Source organism: Cavia porcellus, unplaced genomic scaffold (assembly GCF_034190915.1).
Source record: "Cavia porcellus strain 051 isolate PalLab524CR breed Dunkin Hartley unplaced genomic scaffold, mCavPor4.1 scaffold_5, whole genome shotgun sequence".
Taxonomy (NCBI): domain Eukaryota; kingdom Metazoa; phylum Chordata; class Mammalia; order Rodentia; family Caviidae; genus Cavia; species Cavia porcellus.
In genome coordinates, this window is record NW_026947488.1 from 5,760,865 (window position 1) to 5,788,363 (window position 27,499).

At 42.1% G+C, this 27,499-nt stretch overlaps 1 protein-coding gene across 2 annotated transcripts in view; it reads right to left on the bottom strand.

Moving 5' to 3' along the window:
- Window positions 1-14,371: 14,371 nt before the first annotated feature.
- Window positions 14,372-27,499, bottom strand: part of Rab22a (RAB22A, member RAS oncogene family) — a 68,123-nt gene continuing 54,995 nt past the window's right edge. The window contains exons 4-7 of one of the 2 annotated variants that reach the window (XM_003462029.5): window positions 26,608-26,679; window positions 26,416-26,522; window positions 25,685-25,794; window positions 14,372-21,263 (exon numbers count right to left, since the gene is read on the bottom strand). In XM_003462029.5, coding sequence (XP_003462077.1) covers window positions 21,166-21,263; window positions 25,685-25,794; window positions 26,416-26,522; window positions 26,608-26,679 — 387 coding nt within the window. In that variant the 3' untranslated portion in view covers window positions 14,372-21,165. The remainder of the gene's footprint in view (window positions 21,264-25,684; window positions 25,795-26,415; window positions 26,523-26,607; window positions 26,680-27,499) is intronic. The other variant, XM_023567673.2, reaches the window with a different exon arrangement.

Below are 27,499 nucleotides of genomic sequence, written 5' to 3' on the forward strand. Positions count from 1 at the left end.
TTTATTATCATCATAAGATGGGCACAGTGACACATGCAAGTCATCCTGGCTACTCAGGAGGCAGAGGCAAGAGAATCACTTTGTGTCTAAGATTTGGGGCCAGCCTGGGCCACACGGCAAGACTCCTATCTCCAAACAAAAGAATTCCAAAGGAAAACCTAAACACCAGGTTGTCGTAACTAGGCGTGGTGGCACATGTGAGTAATGCCAGCGCTCTGGGAAGCTGAGGCAAAAGAATCACAAGTTAAGGACCAGGCTGGGAAACTTAGCACGATCCTGATTCCAAATAGAAAGTGATACAGGGTTAAAGACATAGCTTGGTGCAAACAGGGCTCAGTCTCAACGCTGCAAGAGAGAGCGAGGAAGGACAGTCTACAGAGCACCTGGCCAGGGCTCCTCAAACTCCAAAGTCATCAAAACAAAGGAAGTCACTCAGGGATGGCGCACAGGCCTGTAATCCCAGCTACTCAGGAAGCGGAGGACTGAATTCAAGGCCAGCCTGGCAGTTTCACAAGACCATGTCTCAAAAAATGTAAAGAATCCAGCGCTGTGGCTCTGTGTTATGGTCCTCTGTTTGGTTCTCAGTAGTACAAAAACAAACCAACAAGCGAACAGAAAAAGTCTGGAATGCTGTCATAGTACACAGGAGCCAAAGCGGTCGTGATAACTAAACTTCATATGATGTCCTGGATGGGACCCCAGGACAGGAAAAGGACATTGAAGGGGAAGGAAAGAAGGAGCAGGGGAGGAGAAAGAAGAAAGGCAGAGGAAGACGAGGAAGGGAAAAGAAAGGAAATCTGTGTGAAGTGGGGCTTCAGTGAGCCATAACTTAGTACGCGCTTGAGTGATGGTTCACTCGTTGTGAGTAGTGGGAGACATTAACAAAAGGAGAAACTGGAGGCCGGGGACGCTGAGATTCTATCATCTTTGCAGCTTTTCTGTGACTTCAAAACTATTCCAAAATTAAAAAGAGTTAACAACTTTTCGATCCATGTTTCCAACTGCAACGCAGCCTTCTCTGGAGGGCACCGGGTGATCGCGGGCCCCCCACAGTCTGCAGATCCCTCCCCATGGCACGCAGGGAAGAGCTGGGAGACCTGGTGAGCCCGACGCTCAGAGCGCCCACCCTCTGGGGTGTCCGTCCTTCATTTACCCATCTAAGATGGTTTTGCTTTTGTTTTTGCTTTTGGTAGTCCAGGAGATGGTCTGTCACTGGGCTACGTCCTGCCAGCACTTTACAATTTTTATTCTGAGGCAGGGTCTTGCTAATTTATTTGGGTTGGGCTGGAACTTTCCATCATCCTGCCTCAGTGTCCCAGAGTACTGGATGACGGGGAGGAGCTACCACGCTTAGTTCCTCCCGCCCTTTTTATTTATGTATTTTTATTAAGACAAGAGCTCTCTGAATGGCCCAGGTTGACCTTGAACTTGTGATCTTCCGGCCTCAGCCTCCCCAGTAGCTGGGATTACAGGCCTGCAAGTTTTTAATCAAATTTCAGTTGGCTCCCTTACATGTGAGTCACGCTATTGTCTGAGTGTTCACATGGAGTGTTCACATGGCCTACAAATCCGATATGTGGGCTCGGTAGCAAGTGTATTTGGGCTTGGTCACCCAGGGCCTCTCTGTCTAATGAGGGGGCCTTGGAAAAAAAACACCAACATGATTAGAACCTGTGACAATGTTAAAATAGGTGAAAAGAAAGCTACACCAGAAAATAAACCTCACTCCAGGGTCTGGGGGAAACTTTTCAGATCAGAGAATATTAGAAAACAGTCGGGGCTGGGGATTTAGCTCAGCAGCATAATCGCCTGCCTTGCAAGCAGGCAGTCATGAGTTCGATCCCCGGTACCGATAATAAAGAAAAAGACCAAAAAAAAAAAAAAAAATACAAGATCTTGTCAAATGAAAAAGAGAGGCAAGGGTTCTCCGAGCATAAGAATGACATATGCAAAAGTCCTGGGGCTGAGGAGTTGCCAGGGACCTGCTTAGGGACAGTCAAGGAACAATGACAGCTTTCACCTTATGTAGCTCCTCCTTTGTATAATTTTAGGTTACTCCTCCTTTGTGTCAGGCTTCGTATCAGCATACTCCTGCTCATACAATAACAAATGACCACAAAGTAGCTTAATCCAGCAGTGGTGACCTATTACTGTAATCCCAGCAGGAGGCTGAGGCAAGAGGGTCACTGTGTTCAAGGCCAGCCTGGACTACATAGTGGGATGGTATCTTAAAAAACAGTCAGCACACACACACACAAAGGGGCTTAAGACAATCCCTATTTATTGTACAGTTCTGGAGTTAAGAAGTCTGACCATGATCTTACCAGGCTAAATCCAAGGTTTTGAGGGGGCTGTGACCTGGGGCTCCGGGAAAAATCTGTTCCTGCCAGGCTCGCCCAGGCCTCCTGTGGAAGGCTCAAAGCTTCTGGTCTCCAAAGCCAGCAGGGAAGCAACTTGTCTAGCTCTCTCCTCTGGCCTCTGGGTTGTCCCCACATGACATGCTGGACCTCCTGGGTATCCTGCCTCCCTCTTTTGAGGGCTCACTTGGATAATGGAGGACCCGCTCCCCATCTAAGATCCTTAATTCAAGGATCCATCTCCAGGCACCATGCAGGCAGGTCAGAGAGCAGAGTGAGTCCTCGGGGAGCCCGCATTCCGCTCCCCACTGCTTAGCTTCGCTGGCCTGGCTTAGCGCTCACCACCTCCCGCTCTGCTCACTTCCGTTTCCCAGGTGCAGCTGCTGAGCTCGGCAGAGGGAAGATGACTTGTCCGGACCGCAGGCTGAGGAGGAGGCGCGCCTGAGATCCAAGGGCATGGGGTGTGTTGTGGTGCTCACGGGGTCACCCCCCGCTTTACAAACAGGAGCCCAAGATGCCGAGAGGAGCCGCTGGTCAGGGAGCAGGGATGCGGGCTCGCCTGTGTTATGCGGAGTCTGGAGTACACCCTTGGGGTTTTGGGTCAGTTAGAACCCAAGTCCTTACTAAGATACACTCTCAGCCCTGCTCAACGTTTATCAGATAAATGACATTCATATATGCATGGACTTTATTATACATTTATATATAGTTTTATATTATATATGTGTGCACTTTACCACTGAGCTACATGTCCAGCCCTGTCCAGTGCTTTTATTTATACAGAAGAATAACATTACCATATACATGTGTGTCATGTGATCTGACTTTCTTACATTCATATACTGTATGATATATAAAGTATATACATATTATATGAACTCTATGATATATAATAGTGCATGTTAATATGTAATTTATTACTACAGCACTGGGACTTGAACTCAGGTCCTTGCACATGCCAGGCAAAATTTTACCACCGAGCTGCACCCCAGCCCTATACATGTAATTTTAATGAGCCTAAACAAGATATTCTATGATGCCCATTATGGTTTGACTATTATCTTCTTTTGAAGTCCTGTAAGGTCTCCAACGTGGGTTTTATTGGTCTTGTTCTGTACTGTTTTGTTCAATTCTATTATACCAGATGATACAGGCAACTCTTTTTAACATAGCAAGAGGCATAATGGTAACCATTCTTGATCACCTGTATTCTCTTTTTGCATTATATACTATGTCCATCCTCCTGTTCTGACTGTTTTGCTTTGTCACATTGGGGTTTTTTTTTGTTGTTGTTGTTCTGTTTTGTTTTGTTTCGGTTTTTTTTGTTGTTGTTGTTTTGTTTTGCTTTTTCCTCTTCAAAGAAAAAGTTATAAGAACTGTGGGAATAATAAAATCCAAAATGTGTAATTATCATTAAAAAGAGAGGAAAAAAAAAAGTGATCTAAAGGATATAACAGCATGTATATTTAAGTGTGTAGGATAGAAAACCATATTACTGAGTCTTTGTTGGATCATTGAACAGAACTGTCTGCAATCTCACTGTATTAATGTCCACTTTGCTTTAATTTTGTAATCTGGACAACTGTTTCTGAGATGACAATACTGTATTTTTTTTTCTTGAAGTTCTATATTACTTGTACCCTTTTACTGTTTTGTTTTGTTTTTCTCTTAAAATTTTTTTTTAAATGAGCCTACAGTGCCCTGAAATTGCAGGCTGTGTTCCATTCAGGCGTTACCTGCTTAGTTTCCAAGATCGGACAACACTGAGCACCTTCAGGAGCGTGTGATCAGATGCCCAAATGTATTCACTTATTCATTCATTTATTTATTTCAAATATATTTTTAGAAAAGTTTTTGAAGTCAGGTGTGGGGGCGCATGCCCATAAGCCTAGTGTGTGAGAGGTTAAGGTGGAGGGTTATCACAAACTCAAGGCCAGCCTGGACTACGGTGTCTCAGAAAAACCACAAAACAAAATTTATCCAGCAGAGATTTTAGATTTACAAGAAACTTGCAAAATGGCAGAAGTGAGGGTTCCTGAACACCCCTCATGTAGGCCTCCCTAGTGCTACCATTTTACACAATCCTGGTGAAGTTTCGCAAACTAAGATACTAACATTAGTGCATTAACTTAACTCCACTCCAAGTGTCACTAGTTTTCCCACTAATACCTCTTTCCTGCCCCCAAATCCAATCTAGGATAACACTACATTTATAATTTATTTCAGCTGGGCCTGATGGCACATATCCGAAATTCTATCACCCTACGAGGCTGAGGCAGGAGGATCACAAATTTGATCCAAGTCTTAGTAACTTAGTGACTCACCAAGACTCTGTCTCAAAATGAAAAGGTCTGTAGATGTAGCTTCGTGCAAAAGCCTTGGAGTCCCCAGTGAGTAAAGATGCTGACCAGACAATGATCTAATAATAACAAACTACAGCTGCTGTTGGCCAAGGGGTTCATGCACAGCGCCCACACATTCTTGCAACTATGAGGCAATGTCCCCAGTATTTTCCTGGGTGCACAGATGAGGAACTTGAAGCGCAGAGAGGTCCAGTAGCCTGCCCAAGAGGAGTGAGAAGTGGGTGTGCAAGAGGAGGACGTGGGAGTGACAGACCACGGGGTGAGGGGTGTCCTGGTGCCCTGTTGTTTGTCTTCCCATCTCTGCTCGACTTAACCCACGTTCAGCACACGCAAGCGCTTGGAGCACAGCAGGGACCCAGCAGATGCAAGGACGCGCAAAGAAATGCAGGATGAATGGGCAGAGATTCAGGGTCGCTGGAGGCTGAAGTTTCCAGACAAACCTCGGTACAGGATTTGTGAAAACTCTCGGAAGAGACCCAGCAGCTCAAAACCGGCCTAGACAGCAGATGGGGTGGTGGGAGTCAGATGCACCCTGCTTTCCAAAAAGAAATGAGAGGCCCCTCCAGAATGAGGCAGAAGATGGGAAGGGCTTTCTCCCTGGCTGATCACCTGGTTGTTGCAAGTCTGGGGAGCAGGGAAAAGGTGAAGGTTTGACTCCTCCCTGCCAGGGAGAAACATCTCCCCATGGCCCTGGATTCCCTTGGCTCTTTATAGCTGACTTTGAGCAACCAGGGGATGCATTCCTGGTCCGCATCCCTGTGCCTGCTATGGCGAACGGGCTCAATAAATGTTTGATGAATGAATGAAACAATGTAATTAAGAACTGGAGGGGTGGGGTAGAGGGAGAGAGTCTTTTCAGTCCTTAGGACTTGTCCTCCAGCATCGAGAAGGCCATATTTGCATACAAATAATTGATATTCTAATTACAAATCATTCGTATTGATTTATTAAGCAGATCCCCAAAGGATCTCTAGGAGATAATTAGATTCCATGCGCCTTAGGGGGAAGGACAGCGTATTTACCTCCTTGCTCCCCCACGGCGATGTACGGCAGAAGAACTACACGATAAATGTTTGATGAGCAGTGAATGAGCATGGGTTTAATTGTGGGAAGACTCTATCGGGCCCCTGCAGATCATTCCCAGGGTGCGGGGGAGCAGAGGGACAGGGAACACGTTTGTTTATGTATTTGTGCGTAGACAAAATTGGCAGTCCTCTCTTTTTCCAAGCCCTGGGGATTTTCACCACATAGCCTTTGTTGGTACTGCAGGCATCCGAGGAGCAGCACACTGGCTGAACAGAACAACAAGGGACAAAGAATACCAGGGTCCTGGCCCCTTCAATCCAGCTATGAGACAAAGCAGGTGACCTCAACTGGCCCTGCAGGGAGTGGTTGGGAGCCAGGGCCTTAGACCTTTTCCTTGTCTCTTTGTATCTGTCCCTAAGTCACCCCAAAGAAATAATAATACATAAAAGTTAAAAAAAAAAAAAAGATTATGCAACCATGAGTGAAAGCATCATTAGAAAACACTGCTGTTTTCTTTGATTAAAAATTGTGCAATGCAAAACTAGCACTGCAGTTTTGAGTCCCCACCTCTGATATCCTTCTGATGGGTCACCCCCACCCCCCTGTCCTTTATGGAGGCGTGTTCTCGGCACGAGATGGGAGGCTTGAGTTTCCTGACTGGACACTGCACAGGCAGGCAGAAATAGAGGGGAGAGCGTAGGGGAAGACTGGCTGGGGTGGGGTGATGCATTTAAAGTTTGCTTTCTCCATTGCTGATCCTGCCTCGAAAGAATGCAAAGAGCCAGCGATTCCCAAGTGACTGCTGTGACTTTGACTTTCCATCTGGGGGAGAAACAGAATAAGTGATTACAATAAATTAAGTAAAGGTAGCTTTCTTGTGAGCTACAGTGCCTAGGTGCTGTGTTCCTTCTGGATGCAGTGGGCGCAGCGTGTCTGTCACTTTCCGGGCATGTGACTAATGCTCACTCTATCACTGGCCAGACAGGGACCCCAGGATGCACCTGCAGGAGGACGGGCTGGCTTCCACTCCAGGACAATGCAGAGACCGGGTGGGCTGCAGGGGATCTGAGTGAGCAGTTAGGGGCCACATCATGTGTGAATCCCCCGAGGGCAGACAAGAGCCAGCTTCCTGCTGCCTTCAGTTAGCTGTCCATCCAACGGGGGGGTTTTAGACAAAGCTGTTTTGGTCTGGATCCATCACTGTCAGAGCAGCCTTGTAACGTCATGCACCTTCTCCCGGACAGAGCATGCCCAGGCCCGCAGGGGTGCCGCCCTGCTCTGGCATCCGGTAGTTGCTTTCCTCTTGGTTTCTGTCTGCATCTCGGTTTTCTTATCTGTCCAGAGAGGAAGAATGAAAAGTGCCCACCTCACTGATGTCCGAGGACAGCACACTGGTGGTGTCTCCCTACTTAAAAGAGTCCCCTCTGTCTCTCTCATCAGCATCTGGGGGCTTGCATGGTGTGTGAGCCGGGGACTGTTGGGCTGAGATTGGAGTCTGTTGCAGGGTGGGTTTGGTTGTCCTTTGGTACTTTACAAAGGGCGTGAGCCCTTCTCATGGGGCAGGTCAATCCCTGCATGTCAAACACACTTGTAACGTCCAGATTGTTCACCATCATTTGGCCAAGCCACGAAGACTTCCTGTCTTCCTGAACCTTTCAGTGTTATTAAATAAAAGCAGACGATCCTTAACTTGTAGCACCTTGGAACAGGAAATGTAGTAAATACCTCCTGTTATTTACCCCTGTGAGAAAGTGGCTACCAAAAACCATCTCCCGTTTATTTCTCAGCTGAATTCCCTAGTGGGGTCCTGGTTTGTGTTGTGATAATGCACGGTACATGTTTGGAGTCATAAAGCCCTGTTCTGATTTTTCATTTATTTGCTCCTCTGAGCTGAGACACAGGATTTTGCAGTAGGAGTAATATTTTAACATTTGAGAATACAAATAATACACAGTGATGGATCAGCCCAGGAAAGCTGGTCGGGGAGGTGACCTACAGCTCTTGGGGGCAATCAGTGGAGGTCAGCTGTGCTGCTCATGGGATACCCTGCCTCTTCAGCTGTCCTTGTCCCTTCCCAGCTTGTCTGCTCCCTCCTCTGAGCCCCAGGTCTCCTGACAAAAACCCTTTCCCTGATCCTATTTCTCTGTTGCAGCCGAGGCTATCAGGAATCTTTTTTCTCATTTCACTTTGCAATTTAAGTCATTTGTCTTTTCTTCATTTTGTGTTTGTGTGTGTACACACACAACTCTGTGGGCATTTTTCTTTTAAACTACAGCATCAAGAAAAATAAAGAGAGGCTTTTATATCATTTAGGCTTGTATATAGAAACAAAGAATTCCCTAATGGACCCATGGGGGAAAAATCAGGTACTAAATGTGCATTTTTGGTTTTTTTTTTTGTTGTTGTTACAAGCAGTTGCATGGTAGGGCTAGTAACGGATTTTATATATTATTGGTACAGTGGGTGACACTGGTTTACATAGCTTGATTCTTGCATTATTCACAAGAGCCTCATAAAGTTGGTATCGTTATCACTTGGCAAACAGAATCACACAGCTCACAGAAGTGGGAAGCAAAGTCCAAGTGCACTCAGTGACTCAACAAAATAATGCAGAGATGTCCTCCAGCTGGCCCTGAAGGCTTTTTGCAACATGACCTTGAGCCGGTCCTTTCTGGGCAGTCCAGAGCACACGTGGTTTTATTCCACGCCTCCAAGTGCTGCCTGTAGGGTTTCAGGGTCATGGCGCACATCACGAGGCAGCCAATGCAAATGCATTTTCCTGCATTGGCTCAGCTGGTTCTTTTTCTCCACCCCAGAGGCTGTGGTCTTTCTTTCCCTGGAGATGTGATGTACTCAGTCTTCACCTCCACATGTGTGCTGTAGGAGGCCTCCAAACTCAACTGTCCTGGCACCTGCAAGGTCATCAGGGGTCGGTTTATAAAAATTGCCCTTTGGCCACCCACACTCCCATTTCCTATTGCATCAAGAAGGAATTAAAGAATAGGGACCTTAATTCTTTCAGGTGAGGTTATCATTTTAGAAATGGGACATATAGAAATAAATCTACATACAACAGTCTGGCTGGGTCATTTTATGCTTTGATGGCCTGTACATTAATAGCTCACTAAGACAGCAAACCACCCTGCTGGTAAACAGCGTCTCCTCTGTCCATGCCTCCCTCTCTGCTATTGTGCTTTTTTAAAAAAAACTGTGATGCATTTATATGCAAACAAGACATGACCTGATCCCATCATTTAAGCAGCTGATGGCAATTTTATTTTATTATTTATTTTTTAAAATTTTAAAGAGAATGAAACCAAACAAAATGAAACAGAATAAAGCCAAACAAAACAAAACAATGAAAGAGATACAGGATTTCAAAATAAGACGATAGGAAATCAACAATGGCTGCCACAATGCCTCTTGTTATCTTCGCGATAACTACTTATACCATCAAACGTAATAAAATCAAACAAAACAGAACAGAAAAAAAATCAAAACAAGACAATGAAAGTGATACAGGACTTCAACACAAGATAACGGGAAATCAACAATGGCTACCATAAAGGCTGAGGGCAATTTTAATGTTGATGATAGTATACCAGGGGTGCAGAGTCTGTGCCCTAACATTGTGCATTAACCTCAAATTAGTACTCATGACCCACTGAGAAATCAACTAGCCAGCCTTTCTGGTAAGCCGTGCAAGCCACATGGGTTCTCAAGAGAGAAAAGTCAGATAGTGCCTCCTGTGAGCCTGCCAGCATTCAGGCTGAGAATCAGCTCCCTCCTCCTGCCCCAAGCAATCAGCTTGTTCAGAGGACAGGCTCAGTTGATAGCAACTAAGGTACATAAAGCCAACTAAATGCTTGTATTGTTTGGTTGATTTTTTTAGACCTGAGGACACGGGTCTGAGCATCTCTAGGAAGGACAGCATGCAATATAGCAAATATGTGGGATTTCCTTCTGCCTTGTCTTTGAAATCCAGTATTGTTCTCACTGTTTAGCTTTACTCAGTGTTCGGTTTTGACTGGTTTTATTCTCTTTTGTTTTTCATTTGATTTTGCTATACCTGTGGAATGGACAAGGATTGTGACGATAACAAGATATTCTATGGTAGCTATTGTTGTTTTGCTAGAATCATGCTTGGAAGTTCTATACCAATTTTGCTGTATTTGACTGGCTTTGTTATTTTGATTTTATTATCTTTAAAAAATTAACATTCACAGATCCATAACTTTCTTTCTTTTTTTTTCACATTTTTAAAAAATCTTTTTATCGGTATCAGGGATTGAACTCAAGACTGCCTGCTTGCAAGGCAGGTGCTTATGCTGCTGAGCTAAATCCTCAGCCCCCATAACTTTCTTCTTAAGAGTGCCTTTCTCTAGTGGAGGGAACCCTGGTAGCATTCCCATTTTATTTTCCATGTGTTCTATTTAACAAAGGCTGATGCTCATTCCACACAGAATATTAATAAAGAGAAATGTTGTACTAAAATGCTAAAAAACTAAAATACAAAGTTAAAGATTGTTATTAGCAAAAAAGAGCTTTGTCATTCTGTGCTACACTTATTACCCTAGTAACCATGTAATTGAAGCACCAACCACATAGTTATAGATCAACTGACCGTCTTGTCATGCTGTTCTGTATGCATTGCCTGAGTAACCTGTTTGCTGTGTCAACCTGTGTTCTCCTTGTAAGAGACAGATGATGCTGTGTCAGCCATTGTTCCCTTTATGAGAGATAAATGTTCCTGGAGTTGGCAGACCAAGGGCTATGAGTTGGCTAACCACCCACTGGGAAATGCCTCTGACCTCAAGCAAAGGGGAACAAAGGCCCACCTTGTTTCTGTTTCTCATCTCTATGTACTTAGTGGTCAATGAGATGATCATAAATGGGCTATAAAAATCAATCAAAATTCTAACCCAGTCGCACAGTTTTGCAAACACCATCTGCACTGTGCCGCTGATGCCAGCTTAAATAAAAGCGCTTCTTTTAAAAAGACGTCTTGCCCCCCTTCTTGACAACATCTCAGGGCTTGTTTTTGGGATACAACAAGAAACGTGAGCCCGTGTTCTGTTGCCCATCCCACCAACAGCAGTATCTGAGATGAAAGCATCTTCACGAACATTTCTCAAAAGTGGACTCCAGATTTTAACTGTTTCTTAGAGGATGTGGAGAAATCATGCTGAAAACAAAAACATAAGGACCGATTAAGATAATAAAGTGACCCATCAAGGGTGTTAGTGGTGATGCTTTTCTCTCCTTCCTTACAGGTTTCCCCCAGTGCTGTAGACAAACAGTGTTCCCAGGAGTGAGTTCTAGAAGGCTGCAGATGCCTGCCTTCTCAGCAGTGTTCTGAGTGGAGAACTGTGTTTGTGATCAGTAACAAGTATTAGAAGGCAAATAAATAGAAATTTAAGAAGGTTCTGCATTTTATAATTTACGATCTCAATAAAAGTCTGCCTTTTAATTATAATGGGGAAAAAAAAACCTGTGATGAACTTAGAGGTTGCTTGGAATCTGTGCCCCTAATTCTTTTTACATATTCTAGGATAAGCAGCCAAGTACGTATGAGGAAAATAATGCCACGTTGTTTTGTGTCTGCATTTAACATCTCCCTGTGCTTCTGGCATGTGCTATTTCATCTCTTCCTTTTCAGCTGGGGTCATTGTCTTTTTCTTGGTATCTATGACACTGGCTCCTGCCATACCGTAATATTCCTGCCACAGAATAATAGTTCCCACGTGCCATTTTTATTTGTGATCCCCACTGTCTTTCCTCCAAGAGGATTTACAGCAGCTTGGAAAGCTGTATCTCAAATATTACAGTGAAATAAATGTGCTGTGAAGTTTTACACACTTGCCCCAAATCTGGCTCTAAACTTTTTACTAACCAATTTAAGAGTGGCTGTGATTTTTAAAAAGTATTGACTGATTACTGACGTCTTGGGGGCTGAGCCCATCCCTTCACACTGAGTTACCTCCTCAGCCTTTTAAAAATTTTTTACTTTGAGAGACAAGGTCTAGCTAAGTGGTTCAGGCTGGGCTTGAACTTGCGACCGCTCTGCCTCAGCCTCTTAAGAGTGCTGGGATTATAGGTGTGTACATCCCAAGGTCCACCTTGTGTGTTAAGCAGTCTGAATAACTTAGATAAAGGAACAAAATTAGAGCCCTAACCCTTCCCAATCCCACAGTTTCTCACAGTTACACCAAGCATGACAAAACGGCATTGTGTTTGTCTTTTTAAAGAGAAAAGTAAGACAAATACAATTTTAGAGTATTTACTAAGTCAATGTTCATTAAAGTTTCAAAGCTAGGATTAAGGTGCAAGTGTTCCTGATTTTTTTAAAAGAAGAAAAATAGACACCTGTGGGCAAAAATTAAAATGTATAGAAGTCCACAGGAAGTTAAAATAAAAACAAAGTAACGAGTCTACCACCCAAGCTTCTCTCCCCACAGATAACATCTGTTAATAGCTTAGACTTCCAGACCTCAAAAGCGGAGAAAAGTATTTAATTACTGAGGATGCTGAACAACAGGAATTCTCATTGAGTGCTGAGGGAGTTATAGTTGTACATTGCTTTAGAAAACTGTATGTACTAAAGCAGAAATAAGCAAACAAATATGTACCTGCCAGGACGCCGTAATTGCCCATATACACCAGAGGCACGTTGAGAATGCTCATGGTACATTCTTAACGGCGAACCTGCAAACGACCCAGCATCTCTGCAGATAGAGTGGGTTTGTGGTGGTTTATGCTGGGAATGCGAGTGAAGACCAACATTACGTACCATGTTACAAGAAGCCAGGGCCAGGAGTAAAGCCACACCTTTTCATAAAGTATGATAGAAAGTACAAACCCAGACTAAACTAACCTGGGGGTTTGCAAAAATAGGAGAGTGACAGAGGGGGCTGCTGGGATGTGGATATTGGTGTTTTCTGATTTGAGGGACAGTAACTTGTGAAACTAATCTGTACACAAGATTTATCGCATGTCCTATACATTATATATATCATATATATCATGTTTTTGTATGTGTGTGTATATATATATATATGCCTTTTTTTTTTTTTTTTTTTTTTTTTGTATTTTAAGACAAGGTCTTGCTATTCAGTTCAGGCCAGGCTCACTTTGTAGCTCAGGCTGATCTCGGACTTCCAACAATCCTTCTGCCTCAGCCTCCTGAGTCCTGGGATTACAGGCCTGCACCACACACTGGGATTTTTAAAAGACAGGGTTTCACAGGTAGGTTCAGGTTGGCCTTGAACTCACTATGAAGCCCAGTCAGGCCTCAAACTTGCAATGATCCTCCTGCCTCAGCCTCATGAGAATTGGGATTATGGTGGTGCACTGCCATGCCCAGCTTGTACATACTGTATTTTTAAAAATGTAAAGACAGTAGCCAGATGCAGTGGTGCACACCTGTAATCCTAACATTCTGGAGGCTGAGACAGGATCACCATGCACCCTTGCAAGGGCAGCCTGAGGTACATAACAAGATCCTGCCTCACAACAAACAAATTGAAACCCTAGCAAACTACCAAACCAGTACCAAACAGCTCTTACCTGCATCAGAAGGGCATTACCAGGGAGATGGCTTGTCAAAGTCCCACATGAGTGCTTGTCATCCACACCGAACCTCACAAATGCCTGTTACTGGGCTATCCTATCCAAACTGCCACAGGGCCAAGTTATGACTGTCCCTGGTGGAGACAAGGTAACACAACTCTGGGAATGGAGAACTCTGCCAAGGGCCACACTGCCGGGAGGGTGCAGCTGGGCTCAGAACCCAGCCCATGTTTCCAACCCTCTCTGCTCTCTGGATCCCTCCTAACAAAACTGCAGCACAGAGACAAACAAGGTGTCCCTGATGAAATCCCCTGAACAATGGGAGATGCGCAGAAACATTTTTTAACCAGGAGCACAGGTGCTTGGGAAGCTGATGGGAGGATTGCTGTGAATTTGATGCCATCCTGGGCTACTCAGTGAGTTCAAAACCAGCTCAACTATACAGTGCCTGTCTCAAAAAAACAAATCAAACCAAACCATCTTTTTTTCTAGGAAATAAGGCTCCTCGCAGTGCCAATCTTTTTTTGTTTTTTTTTTTGACACTAGGGATTGAGCCTAGGGCTCACCTAGGGCTTCACACCAAGCTATATCCCCAGGCTTTTTAATTTTTATTACTTTTTAGAAATCTTATTCCAGTCTTCTTTATTTTTGAGTTTCTAAATTGCTAAACTGGCCAGGCGTGGCTCAAATTTGAGATCATTCTGCCTCAGACTCCAGTGGATTACAGACCTGTGCCACCCAACCTAGCGCTTCCTCTTTTGTACAGGGTACAAGGGCTCCCTCTACATGGCCTGGTGGCTTTGCACGCCTGCACCAGCAACAACGTCCATTTCAACTTGTGACACACTGGGAGACAGAGAAGTGTAAGACCGAGATGTGGAGGCTGTACAACTAGAACCATTGATACAAATACCTGAGAGCTCACGGAAATCATCAGAGTCACAATTTCTAGGACTTCAGTTTCCAAAAATCGTTTTGAAATGACTTCAGAATACTGAGCTAAGAATGTGTGATGAATACCTTTACAAGAAGAAACCACTAAAAGGCAAATACACATATTTGTAAACATAATATTTTATTAACAAAGTTTTTACACCCTTCTTAGAACAAATTTTATAGTGATTTAGCATGTTATACTCTATAAAAAGTTGATTATAGAATATTCAAGCTAAAACAGTATCATCAAAAAGTATGCCAACTCTACCTTCATTTGCAAACTGCCTACTACTAGCATGAGTATAAAAAAATTATACAACGAAAAGCCAAAGGTTTAGTTTTGTTCTATCAGCATCTACAAACATACAGACATCATATGATTTACATAGACTTAGGTCCAGCCCAAGATTGAGACCGCAAACATAAAGTCTTCAAACATCCACACAAGCTTGGCAAACCATCATTACAGTGTTTCAGGCAGTTCATCATGCAGTGTGAAGCCACAGTTATAAGCTTGTTTACTGTGTTACATGGCAGCTAACATTTTAAGCAACTTAATGTTATTCGCAATAGGTGCTATTATAAAAAGGCACAAATATCTTACTCCTTACATCAGGTCTTGAAAAGGCATGATATTCTTAGGAGAAATAAGAATTGCTGGTATGATGACTTAGCTTCTCTCTCTTTTTTTTAATGTCTAGGCTCATCTCTATAGCTGTTTCTGTTCCAGACTTTTAATCTGGACTTTTACACACTTTAACACATGCTCTATTACAAACTCAAGAAGTTCTGACACTTAAGCTAATTATCCTATCACCAGTGAAAAGCATTTTGGCAATTGAGTCAAGGCTGCCCACTCCCTTTCTGGAGCCCTGTGGTTCTTTACCTCAGTTGGTCTTTGCATTTCTCGCCGTGCTGCATGTGCTTGCCTTCCTGCTGCACAGAGCGGGCCAGCCCTGTCACTGTGACCACAGAAGGTCACAGGGGTGCATGTCATGGGTGGTGAGGAGGGCGCTGGTCCAGCATGTCTCTAAGGAAAACTTTCAGGACACTGAGAAGAGTAAAAGAAGAAAGACAGGAAGCCTGCTGCAATCACAGGAAGGCAGATGTAAATGTTCCAGGTCCGAGGGAAGACTGATGACTGTGTGAGTGACGGAGAAAGTGACATGACAGAAGGACTGAGCTGGATGAGAGCAAACGACAGCTACCACACAAAATCCAAGACCTCTTCCAGGGCAACGAAATTGTCTTCACTGACAACAAATGGTTTAAAAATAGAGTCACCATCAGTTGTTCTGACCGGCCAGCTGCCTATAACTTTCTCCCACTGTTAGTGGACGGGTCCCTCTGACATGAAGTTTCATGAACTCTGAAATAACGTCATACAGGAAGGAAGCAAGCGTCAACACATTCAAGTGATGTTTTGAAAAAAAATTCCATGGGATACGAATGATTAAAAACTTAATAAAAAATTAATAATGGCCAAGTATCTTAGGTGGACGGCCCAAGGCAAAGTCAAATGTTGCCACGGAAAGAGGGGCAGAGGATGCTCCCTAGAGGCACAGGTGCAAACCCCAGTGGGCCCTACTCCAGCTGGGGGACCAGTCAGCTCCGAACTGGGCTTGGGGAAGATGTAACCCAGCTCCCACACAACGTGTCTTCAGAGGCTTCAGAGGTTTCCTTGGCAACGTCAATTCTAAGTGAAGATTACTGGCCCCATACATGAAATGCTATTTTAAAGATAATTTGCTCCAAAGTTTTGCATTAAACGTTTCCTTAAACACTGGAAAGTCCCTGAATCAAGAAACAGCTTTAATCAAACCAGCATGTTTTGTTTCTATTGCATGATTATGGAGGGCATTAAGGTCTACAGTGTAGAACTGGCAGCTAAAGAAGGTTCTATCAAAAAATTGCTATCTTAAGACTTTCTGTTAATTGGCAGAAAGGACATGGCACCTGAATTCTCCTTCCCGGAAAGCTACCCCAAATTTTGTTTACTGCAATTATGAAGCATTTTGATGAGGCACTGGGTATCAAACATCTCAAAATGAACTAGCAACAAATTAAAATTTTTTGTATTAAATCTGTTACACATCACGGTTTTAATTTCATCTACTGTTGGTGTATCCTAATCTTACTATTGAAAATGCTCAACATAACAAAAGAAACAGATGAAAGGTTTGAGATTTTTAAAATTAAACTTCTAACTCCTTTTGTTTTGAAGCCAAAAATATTCTAGCCTATCTGTAACTGATTATCCTCTGAAAGGAAAGAACATAGATATTAGTTATTTCTGATGGAACAGATCATCAAATTAAATTTGATCTATGTGACTAGAAGTCCTTCTAGATTTAGAAAGTAAATCATTTTCCTATGTGCTAAGTGAGTCCTAAAGTCTGAACTGAGAAATATGGTGATTCTGGGTTCTATTTATTCACTTTCCTTATTATGTTTAATGAAACTTCATCACAATGGACCTCTCACTTTTCATTCTCTTAGATGAAAAAAATGGAGGCGAGTGAAAAACGTAATGCCTTTCTAATATTTTTTAGACTTTCATTTGCACATAAAACAGGACAAATGCCTTGGAATTTCATTAACATTTCTTGCAAATCAGATAATCAAATTGCCTGGTTTTCTATTACTGGAAGTCAAGACAAGCAACTCTGCTGTCAAAAGAAATTTGCAGAGATTGTTTTTTAAGTCCTAGGCTAAATTCTGTCCTCACTTCTTTTTTCTAAAACCGTACAGTATACTGTTTATCTCCTCTATAATTTTCTGCTAGGAATATACATATATTTTAAATCACGTATCACAGGATACCCTGACATTATTTTGAATCATTAAGGATTTTTTTCTTTTTTGCAGTGCTGAAGATAGAACCCAGGGCTTTGCATATGGGAGGCCAGTGCTCTATCACTGAGCCCTAGTAAACATTTTTTGATGAACCAAGCTGATTGAAGGCAGGTATATACTTAACAGCTTGACCCTTGAAGATACATCCTATTTTTTCCTTCAAAACCTATTAACCGTTAAGAGGTAGAGTACCTCTTAAAAATCAGACAGTAAACAAAAATTGTGTTGCTCATCCCTTTAAAACAAATTTAAGTAATTTACACTATCTGGGTTTCTACTGTCAGTCAGGACAAACATTCACAGCCTAATGAGTTTAGAAAGGAAAGCTGGCCTGAGTGTGTGGGCTGTCCTTTCTCCAAATGTTCCAAAGCTGGTATTTAGCACAGACAAGGCTAAGGGATTTCCAGTAACTTTGCTCTGGGAGAAAAATAATTCTCTCATTATTTACCCAGGGCTTACTGAGACAGCTGGATGTTCATGGGCTCATCTGTTACAGAAATAACACACTGTGTACCTATAGCTCATGATCTAGGGCCGTGCATCATGTCCTTGCTTGGAAAAGAACAAGTGACAAAGTGGTCAACAGGATTTACATAGCCTTTTGCAATCCAGTCTTAGAATGTGAAAGGTACATATAACCGAACAAATGCCCTTTGGAGGCCAACATCCCAATTAGGGCAGTGTTAATACAAAACTGACTTAGCCATTTCAACTCAAGGCCGTAAACATCCACATTCTGGGTGACAGTTCCAGGAAAACCATGAAATAGCTGTGTAAAGGACATTTTCATTACTGTATGTCTCAGAGTTTTAAGAGGCCTTCTAGATACATTTTTTTGAGACAAGAAATTGATATAGAAGAGAATTTCTAAAATTAAGCATGGTTTTCTTCCCCTTGATATATTTAAAAATAAAGAGAACTGATAATCTTAAGAAGGACACTAGCAGCTTAAGGAGATCAATGTCTGATGTAAAAGGCTAGACCCTATCAGACCTGGGTAGGTGTCCAAGAAGTATGAGCACAGTGAGAGAAGAGGCATCACACACAGGGAACATTTCTTATTTTAAAAGGAATAAATCTTGCAGCTGCTCTGTGCAGAATTTATCCCGACGGTGGCTGACAAGCAGGTGATGGAGGTTTCACTTGGAAACAGAAGAGCCTGCAGTAGGTACTTCTCCCCAATCACTTGTTACAGAGAGTTTAAAATGAAGGACACTTAATCATACTCTTACTTTATGTTCTTTTAATCACATGATAGCTAATTAGTTATCAGAGAATCAGAAAAACACTTATGTAAAAGGAGAGATCTGTAGACCAATGGTTTCTAGGATTGGACACCTGCAAAGAGCTTATTTCAATTTCTCTGAAAAGAATCAATACACACTTGCAGCTAATTAATGATTTTCCCCTTCTGTTTAGTCCCCAAAGTTTTAAAAAATGGCTGTGCTATGAGGGAACCAAAAGATTTTTACAGATAGGTTCTAATTTCTTTGAAGTCTAGCTTTTTCTCATAATTTTCTGATCACTGCTTAGGTTAATAAAAAATGTGTTTAAAATAAAGCACTGATTGACTTTAATAATCATTTTTCCATTTTAGACACGAAGTCCTCACAAGACCTTTTCACCCTGTTTTTACTGAACGTGATTTACGGATCTGAGATACAAACACTTTTCATTGTTAAGCATTAGACTAACACAACAAGAGGAACAGTGCCTTACCAATATCTTGGATGGACTGATGAAAATTAGGGCAAAGCATCTTAGCAATGCACAAACACAAACGCCACGCATGCCACTTGTGCTTTTAATAAGACATGTGGCTGTGGTCAAACAGAATTACTTCTACATATGGGCAAGGGTATAAAAGTCAGCAAGAGAAACCAGCAAGAAAGACCAGCTGCAAAGAGTCAAAGAGATGGCCTAGTAGTGGGCTAGAAAATCATGCTGAGATGCATCACAGGTTTCAGACGAGGCTCAGAAGACTGCATTTACAGAGGCACCAGGGGATGACCAGCATCTAATGGCAGGTTTGGTGAAGGTCATACATTTGTGGGGTTTTTTTTTTTTGGTGAAATAAGGCAAGAAAGGCCACACAGGCATGGCCTCTTCTGCAATAAATCAAGAAACCTTTGTTTTTGTTTTGTTGTCATGGAGACAGAGGCCTAGCAGTTGGGACTGCTAGGGACAGACCAGGGTGGTGCGGGCATGCCCTGGAACCATCTGAAGGTACATAAAATGTAATTAAGCCACCTTTAGGAATAAACAGTTCAGCCCTGGGAATCACACAGTTTCTCTACAAGTTGCCAATTTAATGCTGGCTTGAAACAAAACACTGGGAAGATATGGAACCTACATGTACTTTATATGGAACAACATTAGAATTTTCACTTACTGTTTTCTTTCGATACGATTTTAGTAAGCAGAAAACAACCTTCAGATGCTCGAGATGTACAGGAAAAGGTTTTGTTTCTTACTTAATGTGAATTATAATTTTCCCATGGAAATCTATACATATAAAATGGGGGGACACAAAGAAATAACAATTTATTTTTAAAAGTTTTGACTGTTCAGTTTAAGGATAGCTCTGAAAACACAATTTAGTATGAAATTCAAGCTGTTTCATTTCCTATTTAATCTTGTAAATTTCCTTCTCTTAAAATACTCAGGTTGGAAGGGTGCCAAATTAGACCAGGAACAAATTTTCACTAACTTCACTTCAGTGCTTTATTTTTAGATTATATTAAAAACCTCATTAGGCTCCCTGAGGGAAAAGAGTGTTAACCACTAACAGAAGCAGGGGAAAATAAAGGAAACAGAGAGAAAAGCTAAATTGTTAACAAGGAAAGTGCCCTTAAAACAGTTGGTCCGAGGTTGCTGTAAAAGCTAAAAGAAACTTATTACCAAAACCAGGTAAATGATTTGCGCCTGGAGCTTCCTCTTTTACCCCAGGCTAGGAAGGACTTGTCAAAGTAGCACGTGTTTTTTATTATTATTTCCAGATGGGATGTGGGGGAAGAAGGGTGGGCAGAAAGGAAGGCAGAGAGACCACAGAAGACTATGAGTTACGCACCCTTACGTCTCTGCACAACACGTACGTGCCTCAGAATATCCCACAGACAGGCTGGGAAATGGGTGGGCATGTGCAGGATTCCTGCAGGAGTACTGAAACAATTAATTAATGTATTTACATAGAATCTTTAAGCAATGGTCTCATAAATATAGACTGTGACTTTACATATGCGAAGCAACTTGTTTCCCCACCAAAATACTTGGGTTAAATAAAAAATCGACAGCATTTACATTACTTCCTGTACTTTCTTTCGTCTCCTTGCTTTTTATGCCGTCAGTTTAGAACATCGGCAGTCTGATTCACTGCAGGCAGCTTCTCTACCACCACCACCGTGTTCACGAGAGCTTACTGAAAGTGGTGCTGACAGTGCGTCTGGTGCCACACACACAGCAGAGTGAGAAGCAAACCCGGGAGGCGGTGGCTGCGCGATGCTGTCAGCTTACTGCATGTGTCTTAGGCTAACACACTCAATGAAAGTGCATCAGAGATGGCGGAGATGTCATTGTCTGCATCCATCCCATAAATAACCCATTTCACTTTTAAATAATAACTGCCAGCTCTCCACTTGCAAAATTCTACATTTTAAATGATACAATTCCCTCTAACAGTGGCGATGGAAAACCAAAGAAATGATAATCTCCACAAAGTCTCCCTCCCAAAAACCATGAAAGTGCTAATTTTCCCTTTACAAATGTTACATAAAATCCTGATTACAAAACTACTCAGCAATTTAACCCTACCATCCATACAATTAGATGTTCCTTTCAGCAAGGTCAAAAGCCAATGATGTAGTCCCTTTGTATACCATTCTTGACATAGTACAAGTCCACAGACTGAAATACACTGCTGCAGTCTTCAGAGAACACACTGGTCAATGTCTGCGAGTCCTTTTTTATGAAGAAGACTCAAGAGCAGCTCGGCAGGGCCTGCAGCCCTCCTGCCAACTTCAGGCTCACTTACATCATCAAGTCTGAGAGGCTGAGGCTCGTCAACAGCAGCTCCGCTTTGGCTCTGACGGTGGTCTTCGGAGTTTGAAGCCCTTACCGCCAGATGGCGGGTTGGCGTCGGTGGACGGAATTCTTCGACCTACATCAAGACAGCAGGGGAGGGAATTAGCCTCAACTTTCCAAATCTGTTTATTCTCAGACCAACAATTTTGCAGATGCAATCTGACAGGTTTCATTAGACTAAAAAAAAGTTTAATAAGTGTTTTACCCTGGAATAATTTACAGAAAAGTTGCAAAGAGGACAAATAGAGTTCCTGCATGTTCTCATTCAGTCCCCTAATGCTGAGGCATCTTACACTGTCACAGTCATTTGTCAAAATGAACAATTCAACATTGGCACATCATCATCAACTCTAGACTTTGTTTGGATGTCACCGAGTTTTCCACTAACATCCTGTTTGTGTCCCAGGATTGAAGGATATCACATAGCATTTAAAAAGTTAAAATTAAAAAGATTCCATTGGAATATGCCTGTCCTTTGACCACTGTGACCCTTTGCTTGTGCAGCCTTGTAGGGACGGGCATTTGCAAGCATGCACGGCTATGTCTCATTCCCTTTGGCTCCCCTTTGTGAAGCACAAACGGGAGCAAACAGTATGCACTGTTCTCTTCCTTGCTACTTTCACCCAGGATGCCTTGGGGATTGTTCCACCACAGAACAGTGTGGGGCTGGTACATCTCTACTAGCTGTACAATACCGTATGGTATATACGTATTGTAATTTATCAGCCATTTCTCTACTGATGGGTATCAAGTTCACTCTCAGTGTTTAGCAATACAGTGTTTAGTAATATACAGGATAAATGAAGAGAGTGCAGGACCTACGGTCACACCATTCTACTTCCTGGGCAATGGTCTGACACATAAACCACATTCCCAGGATCTGATCTAGCACAAAAGCAAGAAGGATGTGCAATTTAAATTTTGACAATGCTGTCGAATGACTCTCTGGAAAGGCTGTGTCACTTTATTCTCCTACCAACAATACAGGAAAATGAACAGGTTTCCGTTTACTGCTCCGAGACACACATTGTCAATTTTGAGAAACCCTGAATCACCCATCTACCTATCTGACTGATAACCCAAAGGCTGCTTCTTGTACAGCTTCTCCCGATGCCTTTCTAGCTTCCTAATTTTCCCACAGCGCAGACACTAAAACCTACCCACACTCCTGAAGCATACTGTCATATATTTGTTTACAGGACAAGCTTCCTCAGGTTAGATCCTAAACTCTTGAGGGAAAAAGATCTTGTTTCTCAACCTTGGTGTTTCTAGCATTTTGTAAACACACAATGAATGAACAGGTACATCTGACATTAACAGGCAGGGAGTTTGTGACAGCCCTTGTGGCCCAGCCTTGAGCACCGACCATTTTGGGCAGTTCATAATCCACATGGTGGTGAATAAGTTTCAAATGTACTTTAGAGTGTTGCTGAAGTTTATCATTATGCTTTTCTCAATAAATGAAAATAAATCCAGCTAGTGTCACAGAGGCAACTGCAAAATACAACAAAAAATTTTTAAAAGAATGAGTATTTTTAAAAGAAGGCAGGAGAAAACATCTTTGTGAACCAGTAATGGTTTCTTAAAAAAATTATGCTTACTATAAAAGAAAACAAGGACATATTAGGTGAGATTAAAATTAAAAACCAGTTTATATAAGGACTGTTAAAAAATGAAAGCCACCTAAAAATCCCAGGACTCAGGAGGCTGAGGCAGGAGGATCACTGTGAGTTCAATGCCAGCCTGGGATATAATGAACTCAAGTTCAACGCCAGCCTGAGTTCAACACCAGCCTGGAATATAATGAACATAATGAACTAAAGGCTGGCCTAAACTACATAGCAAAACCCTATCTCAATTCCCACCCCAAAAAGACAAACCGAAGAGTAGAAAATATTTCTAATACATACAAAACAAATCCTTCAGATTTAAAATAAAGAGGTACAAAATATGAACAGAAAGATAGACAACTCAACAGGAAAAAAGGCAAAAGACATGAATTTATAAACCAGTATTTGGACAAGTGCTAAATTCCATCGCTATCATGGAAACGTAGAAACTGCTCAGCAGACATGAAGAGACCGAACCTCACATACTACTGTTGTGGTGTCAACTGGCAGAACCACCACTTTGAAAACTGGTAGTGAAGTCTTACTGACCACATGCAAATCCTATGATCCTGCAGTTCTTTTCTTGGACAGAAAGATAACAAAAACATGTATAGATGTTCACCGAACGACATGACCAGAATGTTCAGAGCAATACTATTTCTGATAGCTCTGGACTGGAAACGACTACTCAAATGTCTAATTTGATGGAATAACTACACTGTGGAGAGTCCCTGCTTGCCTGTCTCCTAACTCTGATTCTCGACAGTGACATATACCAGCCACGAGAATGCATGTTACAGGTATGTGATGACATAATCAAAAAATACAATGACGTGTAAAAGAAGGTAGACCAAAGAACAAAACAAAATGTTTTTAAAACACATAAAGTGGCCAGGAAGGGTGGTATATACCTTTAATTCCACCACTTGTGAGGCTGAGGCAGGTGGATTGCTGAGAGTTCAAGACCAGCCTGGGCCACACAGTAAGCCCCATCTCAAAAACAAAACAAAACGACAAAAAAGGACTCCCACCTTGCCCCCCAAAAAACATCACAAAACACACAGAGCCAATTTAAAGAGTTAGTGGTCAGAATGGTGGCTATCCTTGAGGGGTGGAGCTTGAGTGCTAAGCACAGACTCTTTGTGACACCGTACTGAACTTGTTCTTCTGCTAAGTGTTCTTTTCTGAATGTATATTATACTTCAACACAAAGTCAGCATGAAGCATGCCAGACACTGTGCTCATACAGTTTTACAACATCCAGTGAACAAAAAATTCAGTTTCCATTTCTGTCAATGTCATCTTTTTGAATATTTTTATTTTTTAGCGAAAATGAGAATGTGTACACTAGTTACCCCCCCCCCCCCCGCGTTGCTGTGGTGCCGGGGAACCTAGGACCTCATCACACATACATGCCAAACAAGTTCTTTTACTACGGAGCTACACCAAACCCAGCCATACTAGCTTTCATATAAGAGTTTCCATTGTTGGAAAGTTCTCTGTTTTCCTGTTTTTAATATTGATATAGTAAAGAACACTAAAAAAAAGTGATTGTTTTAATATATTATGCCATGCAAAGATATTTAAACTGTTAAAAATTTCTGATAAGCCTTATGTTGCCTTTGAAGAATGTACCTGGATACCTGGCATTACATCTAGGGCAACACTGAAAATCATGCCTTTTGACCTTGAAATAAAGTGCTGGCCAAAAGCATATCACTAGCAGGCCATGGGCTGTCAGGTGGGTCTGCAAATACTCTGAGAATTAGTGATCAAATCTAATCAGTGGACACACTGCAGAAAAATAAAGATCCTTAAGGAAACTAGACAGCAATACAAAGACCCAACCAAAATATAACTTGAAAATAACCTCAGTCAGCAGGCAACCAGAGGCCCATACTCTTGGTCCGGGCCCAGCCCCCAGAGTGGCTCTGAGGCTTCTTCCACTCAGGCTGTCCCTGACTGGCCCTGATGGGCACTAGAATTCATGGCTGCTCACCTTTGAGAGGACCAAGAGCCCTCTTTGCCTCAGTGTCTTAATGGATAAGTCCACTGTTCTTAAGTGCTGGCCACCTCCTTTCACGTACAAACCTGCAATTTTCAGTTAATGTGAATCCTGGTTCTATCCAAGTTCAGCTCTGATACGACCTCTGCAGAGCGGCCTTCCCTGATCAACTGCAAGCATGCTCACTCCATCTTGAATTATTTTCTTCATATCTCTTATTATTATCTGAAATGATCCTATTTATCTGGTGCTCACGTCTGCCTCCCTTGGCAGAACATGCACTCCGAAAGAGCAAGGGCTGTGTCTATCTTCTTTACGCTATTTCCCCTGAGCCTGGAACAGTTCCTAATAAATATTTTGATGAATTTGAATGAAATGAATAAACACAGATACAATCTGTAGAGGACCCCAAAGGCATGCCGCAGTCTCTCCCATCTAGTGTCATCATATTAACACTGGAAGAGGCCTTACCTTTCCTTGCCTACTACCAATTTTTTAGCATTTTCCTACAATGGAATCATACCTACATTTTATTTCCCTTTATTTTGTTCATTTTTGTTGACCTTGGATGACTAATTGAAACACATTTAGATCCAAAAAGAGCTGGAGACACAACAGCTTCTAGGACCTCGATGCCTCATGCATTATCTATTCAGTAGCGACTGACATTCTTCCCAGAAGGGCTAGTCATCCAGCAGCCGCTCTCCAGCACTCACACCAGGACTGGAAAGGAGATCATCCTTACATTCTCAAATCTCATCTCACCAAGGAGAGTAGCAGAGACTAGACTATTCAAACTACAGCAGAGACTCTCACCGGTAAGATAACTCTATTTGAAATTGTTCTGCGTAGAGGAAACCTATAAGACTCAGAGATACTCACTAATTTCTATAAAGAGTTCATTTATGTTTATCGCATTTTTTGCACTGGTCTCTACAAAAATCGCATGAATGGAGTCAGCGTAGTCCTTAGCATCTCTCTCCATGACTTCTCTGGAAGGCAAAAATTGCAAATCAGAAATTCTACCCATTAAGATCTTAAGATTATCCCCTCCTCCCCAGTTATTAACAAGGTTTATGATGACAAAGGAAACACCAAAACCGAAAGGTTGCTGAATGAGCCCTGACATGTGGTCTTTCCAATTTTACTATTTCTGTGTTTACATAAAACTTAGTACTGCTAGCAGCATAACAATGCAGCAAATGGCATGATCAAGAAATGGCAAGGTTTTCTACACCCATCTTCCTAAGTTAAAGGGAAAAGCCTTGCTTAGAGGACCCTGGAAGTGGTGCAGAGAACAACTGCCAATAAATGTGCTTTCTGTATTCAAGTACCTTGTATCACAGGAGTCTTGGGTCTGCACTGATCTCAGATAATGTCAAGTGCAATGTGACCAGTATTTAAGTAAATTACACACCTGTCTCTTTCTATATAATATAACTAGCTCCAAATGCTGAAACCTTAATTTTAACCTGAAACTTGAGGACTCCAACCACATAACAAAAAGAAATTTTTCAGTGTCAGAGATAAAAGCAAGATTTTTACACTGGATAGTGCTCATTAAGAAAAGGAACACATAATCAGCACTGTAACCTCTTGTTCTAGTCACTTACCTGACATCGATAAGATCACACTTATTTCCTGCAATGGCAACTACAATATTAGGTGGGCCATGCTGTCGAAGCTCCTTCACCCAGTTTTTTAAAGTCGAAAATGTTTCCTGCAATACAGAAGTAGAAAAACTGGACATCTAAACAACTCAAGAGTGTCCAAAGTAGTGTGAGGAGAACTGAGTATTGTCTTACTTCTTTAGTGATATCGTACACGATTATAGCTGCAGCCGATCCTCGGTAGTACATTGGCGCTAAGGCACGAAACTGCAGAGAACAGAACATAAACAACAAAATCGGGAATACTCAATGCACTTCTTTTTTCTTTAAATATTTAAGTCCATTATCCCTGCACAAAAGGTAATCTTTCTCTTAAGCCAAAGAGAATGATATAATGCTTTAAAGCAAATGAACCAGTAATTACCCAAAGCAAAAACTTTTAGTGTAACACTGAAATGTCTTTCAGAAGAGTTTAGAATACAGTTTTATAGGATTAAATATGGTGCTGTAAACAATTGTTTCAGCTAAAAAGCCTTTTTAATTGAACTCAATGCTATAATTCCCAAATTCATTTGTTCAACGGCCCTTTAAACTTTGGCTTCCTAAACTATCAAGAGAGATAAAAACAATGCTATAAACAATTCTCCAGAAGAGTGGCTGTGCTGGGGTGTCATAGAGATCACCTTGTAATCTAGAGGCTGATTGTCTTAGACATAAGCACACATTTAAATTCACTACTTGAATGAGGTTGCAACTTGCTTTTCTGCTATCTTCATGCAGTGGTAATTCTCAAACGCTAGCTGTGTATCTCATTTCACATTTATGAATTTAACTCTGCAAGCTTATCTCCTCCTCATCCCTCTTCCCCTCATCACTTCACTGCACATAACAGAGGATGAGAAGCAAGGAGACAGGAATAATCGTTTCAACAGGAAGGGTGATGTAGTGAACCATTTCTTTTGATTAGCAGAAAATGGAAAATCTCTTTCCCCATCAAACTTGGTTCCTATGCACAGATCCTGGTGTGGGCATCACCCACCAACTGTGATGCCAACGGCTAACGACAAGAATTGTACCTCTACCTGAG